The sequence below is a fragment of the Benincasa hispida genome, chromosome 10, assembly GCF_009727055.1.
Source record: "Benincasa hispida cultivar B227 chromosome 10, ASM972705v1, whole genome shotgun sequence".
Taxonomy (NCBI): Eukaryota; Viridiplantae; Streptophyta; class Magnoliopsida; order Cucurbitales; family Cucurbitaceae; genus Benincasa; species Benincasa hispida.
In genome coordinates this window covers 3,350,536-3,362,663 of record NC_052358.1, presented here as the reverse complement: position 1 = coordinate 3,362,663, position 12,128 = coordinate 3,350,536, and the positions used below count along the sequence as shown (strand labels likewise).

Sequence of the window (12,128 nt, the reverse complement as noted above, 5' to 3'; positions counted from 1 at the left end):
CTTCGAAGCATAGGGTGTCTAAGGTTACATGGCATAGAAGACTTGGCCATCCTTCGTAAAAAACACTAGAATTTATTATCAAAGGCTGTAATCTCCCTATGTTATCTAATGAAGAGCTCAAATTTTGTGATTTTTGTAGCTATGGCAAATCGCATTCTTTAGCCTTCCCTAACTCTAACTTAAGAGCATCTGCAACCTTTGAACTTATACATACTGATTTGTGGGGTCCAGCTCCTCTCCTGTCTACAGATGGGTACAAATATTATGCTATCTTTGTTGATAATCACAGCAGATACACATGGATCTATCCTCTAAGGTTAAAAAGTGACACTCTTGTAGCTTTTTGACACTTTCTCACTGTGATACAAACTCAGTTCAATACACTGATCAAGTCCCTACAGTCGGATAATGGTGGAGAATTTTTCAAGATACATAAAGTCTGTCATCAACACGGCATGGCCTCTAAGTATACTTGTCCATATACGTAAGCACAAAATGGAAGGGCTGAGAGGAAGCACAGACACATCGTGGAGACAGGGCTAACCCTACTAGCCCAAACATATCTTCCCTTACATCATTCATGGGATGCCTTCTTATACTCAACTCTACTGATTAATTTTTCAAGATACATAGAGTGTGTTTGATGAAACTGATTTTCCTTGTCAGGTGTCTCCTTCAGCTTGCAAACCGGCCAAGCAAGCAGTTGCCATCCACCCGGTTTCCTGGCTACCCTTCAGTCAGGACACACCACACAGTGACTCTATAACCTCTACGTTCACAACCTCACCCTCACCAATTATCAGAACAACCCACACCCAATCACCAACTGATAACTCTACAGACATCCCAGCCTTTTCACCTCCCTCTTCTGATCGTCTACCCACTAATTGTTTACCTACCCCCGTCGTCTAGTATCCAGCCCACTGATCGTCTTCCCACTAGTTGCTTACCCTACGATCGTTTACCCAATGATCGTTCACCTACCAATCGTTTAATGTCCAGCCCACCGATCGTCTACCCACCACTAGTTTACCCAATGATCGTTTACCCAGCGATCGTTTACCCAGTGATTATTTACCCACCACCCGCTTACCCACCGATCGTTTACTCACCGATTGTTTACAACCCAATTATTTACCCTCCGATCGTTTACCTCCTGACTCACCATCGACTACTGATTGTTTACCTTCCCTTACCCGTAAACACTCATCCCATGATTACCCCTAGAAAGGCAGGCATCTTCAAACCCAAAATACTGTCCTTCCAAACCCACAAAGATGAGTCCCTAACTGAACTTACACGAGTCACTGATGCGCTCAAAACCAAGCAGTGGAACATCGCGATGAGTGATGAATTTCAAGCACTGATGAAAAATTAGACCTGGACTTTAGTTCCTCCGTCATCGTCGATGAACATTGTTGGGAATAAGTGGGTATTCCGAATCAAATGGAGTCCTAATGGCTCCATTCTATGCTACAAGGCACGACTCGTAGCAAAAGGCTTCCATCAAAACCCGGGCATCGATTTCTTCAAGACATTTAGTCCGGTGGTAAAGGCGTCCACCCTCTGAATCGTCATTAGCCTTACTGTATCCAAAGGGTGGCAACTGAGACAGTTAGATTTCAATAATGCCTTCTTTAATGGGGTCCTCGATGAAGAAGTTTACATGTGCCAACCGCAAGGCTTTATTCATCCTCAACTACCGAATCATGTTTGTCGCTTACACAAGGCCATATACGGTTTCAAACAAGCGCCAAAGGCCTGTAACAATACACTGAAGACAACACTATGTAGCTGGGGCATTCAAAATGCTAAGTCTAATACATCTCTCTCCATATATCAGAGCACTTCTGCCTTGATACTCTTACTGGTATTTGTTGATGATGTAATCATCACTAGCACTGAACCGCAGATAATCATCAAGCTTATAACAGCCTTGGACTCCAAGTTTGCTCTAAAGGATCTTGGCCAACTCCATTACTTCCTTGGAGTCTAACTACACACTATCGCCAATGGAGTTATACTGAATCAAGAAAAATATGTCGAGGACCTACTCCACCGCCTGGACCTTAGAGATCTCAAACCGGCACCCTTTCCGAATGTTATAAATAAGCAACTCTCCATCTCCAATGGCACTTCTCTTGACAATCCCTATATCTATCGAAGTACGATTGACGCCCTACAATACTTAACCACCACGAGACCTAACATTACATATGCGATTAATCATCTAAGTCAATACTTAAAGCTACCTACGGACGTTCACTGACAAGCGGTGAAGAGAGTACTAAGATATGTGAGTGGCATTCGACATTTTGGCCTCTACATTCAACATGGGTCTGACCTGTCTGTTTCGGCCTTCTCCGATGCCGATTGGGCAGCCAACATAGACGATCGAAAATCAGTTACCGCTTATTGCATCTTTCTTGGAGGTAATCTTGTCTCCTAGTCCTCAAAGAAACAATCTGTTGTAACCCGGTCCAGCATAGAGTTTGAATATAAAGTGCTTGCTCGTGCCTTTGTAAAAATCATCTGGGTGCAACAACTACTGTTTAAGATCGGTGTCAAACAAAAGTCGACTCTAGTCCTGTGGTGTGACAACCTCAGCGCCGGTGCTTTAGCCATCAATCTAGTGTTTCATGCGCGGACCAAGCACATTGAGATCGACATTCACTTCGTTCGTGATCAAGTCCTCAGTGGTCAGCTTGATGTTCGTTATGTCCCTTGCTCCGACCAAATCGCGGACTGCCTCACCAAGACCTTAACACACTCACAGTTCTTCCACCTTCGATCCAAATTCGGTGTAGTAGAACTACCCACTCATTTGAGGGGGGATGTTAAGGATGCCAACACAACAAGCCAGTCACCAAAGGAAAATCCACTCAGCAGCCCCGTCAGCAGTGCAAGACTTCATAAATTACAGTCTTACCTATTTACCAATTGAATAGGTTTTACCAAAAGGATAGGATGGTTACAAACCATTTTTTTGTTGAGTTATTCTTGCATTCCCAAATTAGGGATTCCATATTGTATAAATACAACTCCTGTACATTTCAATATACAAGAAAATATAAAGAAAAGGTTGGCGTGCCACTGTCTTGTACCCTCTGCTTTATCATCTACCAAGCTAAAACTATCATTTACCTTTGTTTAAATACTATCATCTACCTCTTGACACTATCGTCTACACGGCATCGTCTATCACCTGAAACTATCGTCTACCTCCAAATACTATAGTCTACCTCTTGACGTTATCGTCTACACGACATCGTCTATCGCTTGACGCTATCGTCTTCCTCTTGACGTTATCGTCTACACGACATTGTCTATCTCCTGATGCTATCGTCTACCTCCTTCAGACGTTGTTGTTTTGATAACTTGTAGATACACAAGTTATTTTTGCTCTTAAGTCGGAACAACTAAGGTTTTTAATGATAGATTCTCCTCATTTTTAGAAGAAACGCATGGATTTATTCAAACATTAGCAAATTCATGCAAAAGAAGTTTTATTACTAAATATCGCGGCATTAACGCATTGTATTGCAGGATTTCAAATCAAGGATTAATGCTAATGCATTAGAAAAGTGCCGCAGGAAAAGCTCTAACGCATGAGCCATGCGTCGGAAGGAGTTCAACGTAGAGAAGATTCATTGCTCCAGGCTGATTGTATCACATCACCACTTGCAAGTATGGGCATCTACAGCAGGGGGCGTCTGAAAAGCTTACATGCAGCAGGTGGCATCTGAAAAGCTTCCGAGAGTCAGGCGGCTAATTAGGGCATGGACTTTAATGCTGCCCATTCACCAAGTGGACGTGACCAAAGCCTATAAATAGATGAAGTCCCTCCAGAGTCGTGAAGTTTAGAAATTATCAAGATCCTTACTCTCTGTATATCGTAGTCATAGTTTTAGTTCTTAGAAGCTGTGGTGTGATGCCAAACGATCAGAAGGGTTGAGAACCACCACCACCGCCGATCAGGGAGCGGAGGAAGCCACTATTGAGAAAGACACTTCATCCAATTCCTATACAAGTGATTGTACACAATGAGATTGAGCCAAAGAAATACAAGAGATTGTATTCTTTGGCTTGACTCAGTTTCCTTCATCTCATTTATCGCTTTCATTTCATTTGATTAAATATTGCTTTTATAAAGACTCTCTGTTTCTTTATAAAATTCATATATTTGATCCATCATACTTGCCATTGTTTATTTCTTGTTTATGTTGAATGCATTAACTTTATGCCAAACTTCATTCCAACGCTCAAGCCAACTTGACAAATTGGTAAAAAGCATCTTTAACTTAGATTGTTCGAAAGAATAACTAAGTTACATCAAGTAGGACGCCTAGTATAGCTAGAGATAGACTTACTGATGTCTATTGCATTCTGTGTTAGACGTATGCATCCTAGAGATAGGTTTTGTATGTTATTCACATTGAGAAATGTTGAATGAAGTCTAACGCATGAATAAAAGATAAGCAAATCACTCCATCTCATTCACATCACATCTTGGTTTGTGTACATTCATCTTAAACCGACTCGTCCACTTACATTAACTCCATTCTCACATGATCCATCACTAACTACTCAATTCTTTTGCATCTCTTGCACAGGCACAACAATTTAGTGTAAATAACATATTTCTCACATTTATTTAGGAAAACCCCTATAGTAGATACAACGCAAAGGTCTGCGTTTGGTTAACTGAATCCCTGAGTTCGACCCTGGACTTACCAGGAGCCTAAATTATACTTGGGTCTGGTTTAGGAAAAGTTAAACGTCATTAGAAGGAGTTGTGTGCGTTCTGTTGCATATATCTGACACCCCAACGCGTTACATTTACTTAAACGCATCAAAGCATAAACGCATCTCTTACACTTAGAACTTATTATTCCAATTTAGTTTATACAATACACTTCTAGAACGAATCACGATAGCAACGAACAAGTTTTTGGCACCGTTGCCGGGGATTTAGAAACAAAACTAACCAGAAATTTTGTTTGTATCTGTTGTAGGAACACTTCGATCGAGGGAGTATTACAAGTTAAGCCTAAGCTTGTGAATATTTATGAGCAGGGAGAGTACTCCTGAACTCAGATACGACCTCGAGATTGAAAGGACCTTCCAGCGTAGGAACCGATCCAACCGTCGTCGAAGGTTGAGGCAGCAATTTCTCAGACAACAGAACAGGCAACGAGCAATGGCGGAAGAACAGGCAAATCAACAACTAACTCATGCTGCACAGAATCCAATCCTGATGGTGAATAGCAGCACGTGTTCCATGAGGGAGTACACGTTCCCTGTACTGTATGATTTCTCTCCAAGAATCAAATACCCAACGCCAGATGGAACCAGGTTCCAGATGAAATCTGTTATGCTCCAAATGCTCCAGTTTGTTGGACAATTTGGGGATGGTCGTGGTGAAGATCCTCACGCCCATATGAAATGTTTCTGGACACGTGTAATTCATTTGTGATTCTTGGAATCAACCCAGAGGCGATCAGGCTATCCTTGTTTCTCTATTCTTTGCGTGATGACGCAAAATAATGAGTGAGCTCACTAGAGCCTGGTGAAATCACCACCTGGGAAAAGTTGGTGGAAAAATTTATGCAAAAATACTTCCCACCTACCACCAACGCGAGGAGGCATCGAGAGATTATGAACTTTGAACAAGAAGATGCTGAGACCTTAAGCGCCGCATGAGAGCGTTTTAAGGGCTTGGTCAAGAATTGCCCAAACCATGGAATACCTCTAACTATCCAAATAGAGACGTTTTATGGAGGACTGAATAGACCATGGACTACCTCTAACTACCTCTAGCTATCTTCTTTGACTTCCTAGAAAAGACCGTTGAAGTCTTCATGGACGATTTTTCAGTCTTTGGAGACTCATTCCAGTCATGCCTAGATAATTTGGAGGCCATCCTCGCTCGATGTAAAGAAACAAACTTAGTGCTGAATTGGGAGAAATGTCACTTCATAGTGACTGATGGAATTATCTTATGTCACAAAGTATCTAAGGCTGGCTTGGAAGTAGATGAAGCTAAAATATATGTCATAGCAAAACTTCCACCACCATCAAGTGTTAAAACTTTGCAAAGTTTTCTAGGGCATGCCGGCTTCTATAGACGGTTTGTTAGAGGATTCTCTCAGATTGCGCGACCTTTGAGCGCATTACTAGAGGCGAACCGACCCTATGACTTTAATGAAGATTGCACTGACGTGTTTGAAACCTTAAAGTATACGTTGACGACAGCTCCAGTACTGATAGCACCAGACTGGACGCAGCGTTTTATTCTCATGTGCGATGCGAGTGATGTGGCAGTAGGAACAATGTTAGGGCAGAAAAAGGGTAATTTGATACATCCCATTTTCTACACATCCAAAACATTAAATGACTCTCAGGAACACTACACCACTACTGAAAAAGAAATGTTGGCTGTAGTGTTTGGCGTTGAAAAGTTTCGATCTTACTTAGTTGGTGCATCAGCCACCATATACACTGACCACTCAGCCATAAAATTCTTGATGAGCGAAAAAGACGCGAAACCAAGGTTGATAAGATGGGTGTTGCTGCTATAGGAGTTTGATATTGATATCTAGGACAGAAATGGAACAGAAAATCAGGTTGCTGACCACCTGTCCAGGCTAGAGAATCAAGAAATGAAAGCCCAAGAAGATGAAATCAAGGACACATTTCCTGATGAAAGCCTGTTTAGAGTTGAAGGCAGGGAACCTTGGTACGTGGACATAGTCAATTATTTAACCACCAAGCAATGCCCTGGGAACTTCAACTCTCAGCAAAAGAAGCGGTTAATTCATGACAGCAAGTTTTATTTTTGGGATGAACCGTTTCTATATAAACAAAGCCCTGACTTCGTAATGTTTCGATGCGTTCTGGAGGAAAAGACACAATGCATCTTAGCTGAGTGTCATGACTCTCCTTACGGAGGGCATTTCGGTAGGCAAAGAACCACAGCGAAGGTCCTTCAAAGCGGATACTTTTGGCCCACCCTCTTTAAAGATGCGAGGGAGTTTGTTAAAAAATGTGAACCCTATCAACGCACTGGAAATATTTCTTCAAGGGACGCAATGCCCTTGAATAATATTCTCGAAGTTGAGCTATTTGATGTTTGGGACATAAATTTTATGGGACCTTTTCTGCTGTCCTATGGCCAATAATACATCCTGCTTGCAGTAGCTTATGTATCTAAATGGATAGAAGTAGTAGCCTATGCTAGGAATGATGCGTCCATTGTATCTAAGTTTCTTACCAGGAACATCTTTACACGCTATGGAATGCCAAAATCCTTGATAAGTGACAAAGGTATGCACTTTATTAATCGCATAATTTCCAAATTACTTGCAAAATATAATGTCAGGCACAATATCGCCACTGCCTATCACCCACAAACAAACAGTCAAGCAAAAATATCAAATTGAGAAATCAAGTCTATCCTGGAGAAAGTCGTCAATGCAATGCGGAAGGATTGGGCATAGAGGCTGGATGAAGCGCTCTGGGCCTACAGAACTGCTTACGAAACTCCTATAGGTATGTCTCCATACTCTCTTGTATTTGGAAAAGCTTGTCACTTACCTTTAGAGTTGGAGCACAAGGCATTTTGGGCAGTTAAGAAACTAATCATGAACTTGGATGCCGCAGGCACTCAATGCAAACTTCAGCTCAATGAGCTCGAGGAGTGGCGATTGAATGCGTATGAGAACAACAAGCTGTACAAAGAAAAGACAAAGCGTTGGCATGACCAACGCATCAGTAAGAAAGAACTTGTTGTTGGCCAAAAGTTTCTATTGTTCAATTCACGTCTGCGTTTATTTCCAGGAAAACTAAAATCCAGGTGGTTAGGACCCTTTATCATTAAGACAATCTTTCCATATGGAGCTGTGGAAATAACACGAGAAGATGCCACCAATGCATTCAAAGTAAACGGTTAGAGAGTGAAGCCTTACTTTGAAGATGGACTGGAACGCCAAAAGACATCTCTTGCACTACGTGAAGCCAATTGAGGCTCGCGTTGAAGTATCCCTGCATTTGCATCGCCATATATTCCAGGGACGCTTCCTCTATCCTTATCTTTTTGCATTCTGTATTTTACGATGCGTTTGAGTTTGTTGATTTAATTGTTTGGTTGATTTAAGATTGTTCTTTGTTTTTGATTTTATAAAAGTTGGAAACTTAACTTGTTTGTTTTTCTTTAAAAGTTGTGTATAATTGAGTTGGGAATAACGAACGCGTTAGACGCAAGTCTTACGCATGGCCCAGTTGAAGGGACGCGTCTTGAGAACAAAAAAACACTCGAGTATTTAGAAATCCGAGACGTCTCTTCAGCTTTACATTTATTACAGACGTCAGGCGTTGTCTGACGTCAGCCATTAATTCTCTCTCAGCCTATGAAAGGACCCAACGATTCGAAGCCTTCTTCTTCTTCATTTTCACTCTCGAGTTCTTTGAAACAAAAAAAGAAAAAAAAACCTAACCTCTCCGTCTCCCTCGCTTCCGATTCGCTCGAGCTTCTCCAGCCACAATGTCGTCCGCCTCAAATAGCCAGAACCAGACTGTGAGCTTTGGGAACGACTCACCGGTAAGCTTCTATTCCTCGTCCTCTGTTTCGATTTCACCTCCCCCGAGCCCTAGAAAAACCACCAAAACCCTTGCCCAAACCAAACCCACACACGGCGGAGCTACCTCTTCCCAGCGGCCGTCTGTTTCGAAACCTTCCACAGTACCTATAAAACTCCCTTTCAAAGCCTCCAAAGCCATCGTTACCCCTCCAGCTAAGACCCCTCAACCTAAACCTAAAACCCCTCAACCAAAACCCAAAACTACCCCCAAGCCAAGGGCCAAAACACCTGCAAAACCAAGGATGTATCCGTCATCTATGGCTGCCTTCAAACCCTACACCAAGCCTGCCCCACCACCAGTCATTCCGAACATCACTATGGTGGGTGCAACACATGACCCACTCCCAGCCTACCTCCACAACGTACCATCACCAGCCATGTGTCCACCACTTCTACTTTCGATCCAACCCTTAGCCAACATTTATCCAGTGGAATTCGACGCGTCGAGCCAATCACCTCATTTTGCCATCATCATATCCTCCCCTGGGACGCCTCATACCCCAGTGGGCACCCCTCCATTTACTCCACCCATACCACCCTCTGACAGTCTTGTGTCAGAGCGCAATCTTCAAGAGTTGGTAGAATTGGCTCGACTGGACAAGTAAGAGGTTTTTGGTGCGATCTTGGCGTCTCTCAATCAAAGCCAAGAGGAAGAGCAGGTGATGTGTTCAGACCCACCTAACACATCACTTGAATTAGACGAAGCGAAGCACTATGCTATGATGCTTGAAGAGGAACTAGAAGAAGAATAAAGAGAAGAAGGGGAAGAAAAAGATAAAGAAGAAGGGAGAATTGGCCCTGACTCATCGCAATCACTCCCATCCGATGCGAATGAAGGGCCCTTAAAATCAAAAAGAGTAACAAGGAAAAGAAGGTTAATATTGGAGGAAGAAGAAGATGAGCAATCTGCATCCGGCCCTGAGGATGCAATGCATGGAAATAGCTCAAGGCACGATGCACTAGAGCAGGAGTTGAAAGACTATTAGCCCGCAAGGCAAAGGCGAAGGAAGACGACTCTCTAAAGGGAATCGGAGAATGAACTAAGAGAGCTGGCAAGGGAAGCCAAAGAGCACGCGACAGGGTTTAATGACATACTCGTAGAAAAGGGTTTCTTTCCTGAGCGCCACCCACTGTCAATATACATCACAGAAACAATAAACGCATTGGGTTGGAATCAGTTCTGTGTTGGGCACACGCGTATTTGGCTCAACCTTGTCTGCATGTTCTACAATAGTGAGTTTGATATGGAGAAGAACACAGCTTTTGTTGATGGGGGTGTTATGCGCTTCTTAGCTGACAAAATAAACGAAGTGTTCAACATTGACAGTAATCCAGACGCGGAAGTTAATCGCATCTTAGAACAGCCAACGCCAAGCCAATTAGAAGATGCGTTAAGGATGGTAGCCAAACCTGGAAGCAAATGGCAAACATCGAGAAACGGGGAAAAATGTTAGCTTCCAGGAATTTAACTCTAGACGCGAATTTGTGGTATTACTTAATCAAACGGAGTATCATGCCTATAACACATGATGAGACATTATCAAAAAAATGCGTCCTGGCTACCTATTGCGTCATGCAGTGCATCCCTTTGGACGTTGGAAGAATTATAAGGGATCAGATCAAGGCCATCAAGACTAAGCCATGAGGGCAACTTTACTTTCCATGGCCTATCTGTGCACTATACGAACGCGGGGGCATCCCTCTAGGGGATGATCATGAAGATATCGATGGCTTGATAGACATAAAGTTAGTAAGGCGTCTACTTCACAGTTCGCCGCATCAACCTGCCTTACCTGCCAAGGAAGTGGCAACCAAGCCTCGATCATCCAAACGCGCCCCCCAAAAGAAGACGTGCCCAGATTGTTGAACACAACGATGAAGCTTCAGAGCACGAAGAACATGAAGCTGACCTTGAACTTCTAGCCGAAGAAGCGCAACCAACCCTCAATCTTACTTTCCATGACTCACCATTGGCCCCGCCAGAAGGGAGTCCTGATCAACGCATCAAGAACCAACTCATATAGATCATGACATCCCTTATTCCCTTTCTTCGCCCTCACCAATTCCAATTCCCAACTTTGTGTCTCCTCCAATAATTTTTGAACCAACTGGATTAGGGTCAAACAACGCAGCAAATTTTGAAGACCCAGTTGGAAGAAATGAAGAACCAACACCACCTCAACACAACGCAGACTTAGAAGAGTTGAAAACTTTTATCAGTGATCAGCTCAGACCACTGGCCACATCTATCGAAGGTCTTCAGCAACAGAATTGGGATCTAAGGGATTATCTAAGGCAGCAAACAAGACGGATGCAAGACTAATTTGTTTACATAACACAATACATCAATCAGGTCTTGGTTGGAATGTTTGCTCTGCCTCCACTGCCTGCCCATCTTAGAAACCCTCTACGTTTTATGGATGAAGACCCTGAGGAAGAACGTAGAGATGATGCACCAGCACAATAGAGTTTTGGGGTGTTCGATTATTTTTGTATTTTGATTTAATTATTCTTTTGTATCTGCTTGACTTGTTTGTTTACTTCATGTGAATTTATGAAAATGAATGAGAAATTCCTATCATTTTGTTCCTTGCGTTTGACCTTGGCATACTTGATTTTTGTTCTTTAAATATTTTCTAAGTCTTGTGCTTTGCCTGACCTCAATGATATCAACTATATGAAATCTATAAGTATAGAGTAGGCGTTAGGAAAATCAACAAGGCCTGAACTTCTCTAATAAGGTTATGTTTACCTTCTAACGCGTGCAAGCTTTAAGTCTTAAACTCCTTTCAGACTCTCAAAGCCTTTTTGAAATTTTGTTTCTCTTTTAGCAATGAGGATTTAGCTCGTCTCCAAATTTGGGATGAGTATAGCTCATCTCCAAATTTGGGGATGAGGGAAATCCGAGTTAAGACGTATCAAACAGTACATCACAAATAAAAGGGAACAAAATAAGAAAAATGTTTTAAATGCAACTCCTCTGTCATTACTTCAAAAGAAAAACCTTAAAATGGCATGAGTTAAGTTGGAACAGGCACTTAGCCGTAGTTGGATACTCGTATGACACCCGTGGGGGCAAGCTAAAACGAAGTTAAGTCTTCTAGACCAACGCGTCCCATATAACTCATCTATCTAGTCTGAAGAAATTATATTTTGAAACACATGAATATTAGATATGAGTTTAGTTGTGAAGGGTTCTCACTCGTAGTTGGATGCTCGCATGACACTCGTGGGGGGAAGCCAAAATAAAAGTGGGATACCTGGAACAATGCATGGGTAAGTGAGTTCATAATTTTTTTTCTTTTTATCTGGCATTTTTTTTAAAAAAAAAAAAAGGCATCTAACGCATTGTTGGTTTAGAAAAAAAAAACGAGAATATTTTGAGAAATGAAAGAAGTTGTGATAAAAGGCCTGTTGCACCTGAAACTAAACATTAGTCCTTTTAGAAAAGAGTCAATCTGAGTTATATTTTCCAAACTCTTATCTCAA

General features: G+C 42.2%; 1 protein-coding gene and 1 non-coding gene across 2 annotated transcripts; one reads left to right on the top strand and one right to left on the bottom strand.

Moving 5' to 3' along the window:
- Positions 1–5,643: 5,643 nt before the first annotated feature.
- Positions 5,644–5,747, bottom strand: LOC120089618. Its single transcript, XR_005485291.1, has one exon. It is a non-coding gene; the product is annotated as a small nucleolar RNA R71 (small nucleolar RNA).
- A 2,795-nt stretch (positions 5,748–8,542) lies between these two features.
- LOC120088218 (extensin-like) lies at positions 8,543–9,244 on the top strand. Its single transcript, XM_039045359.1, has one exon. The coding sequence runs from the start codon at positions 8,543–8,545 to the stop codon at positions 9,242–9,244; it is 702 nt and encodes a 233-aa protein (XP_038901287.1).
- The last annotated feature ends 2,884 nt before the right edge of the window (positions 9,245–12,128 follow it).

Coding starts and splice junctions, on each gene's coding strand:
- LOC120088218 (XM_039045359.1), top strand. CDS start 8,543: ATGTCGTCCGCCTCAAATAGCCAGAACCAGACTGTGAGCTTTGGGAAC.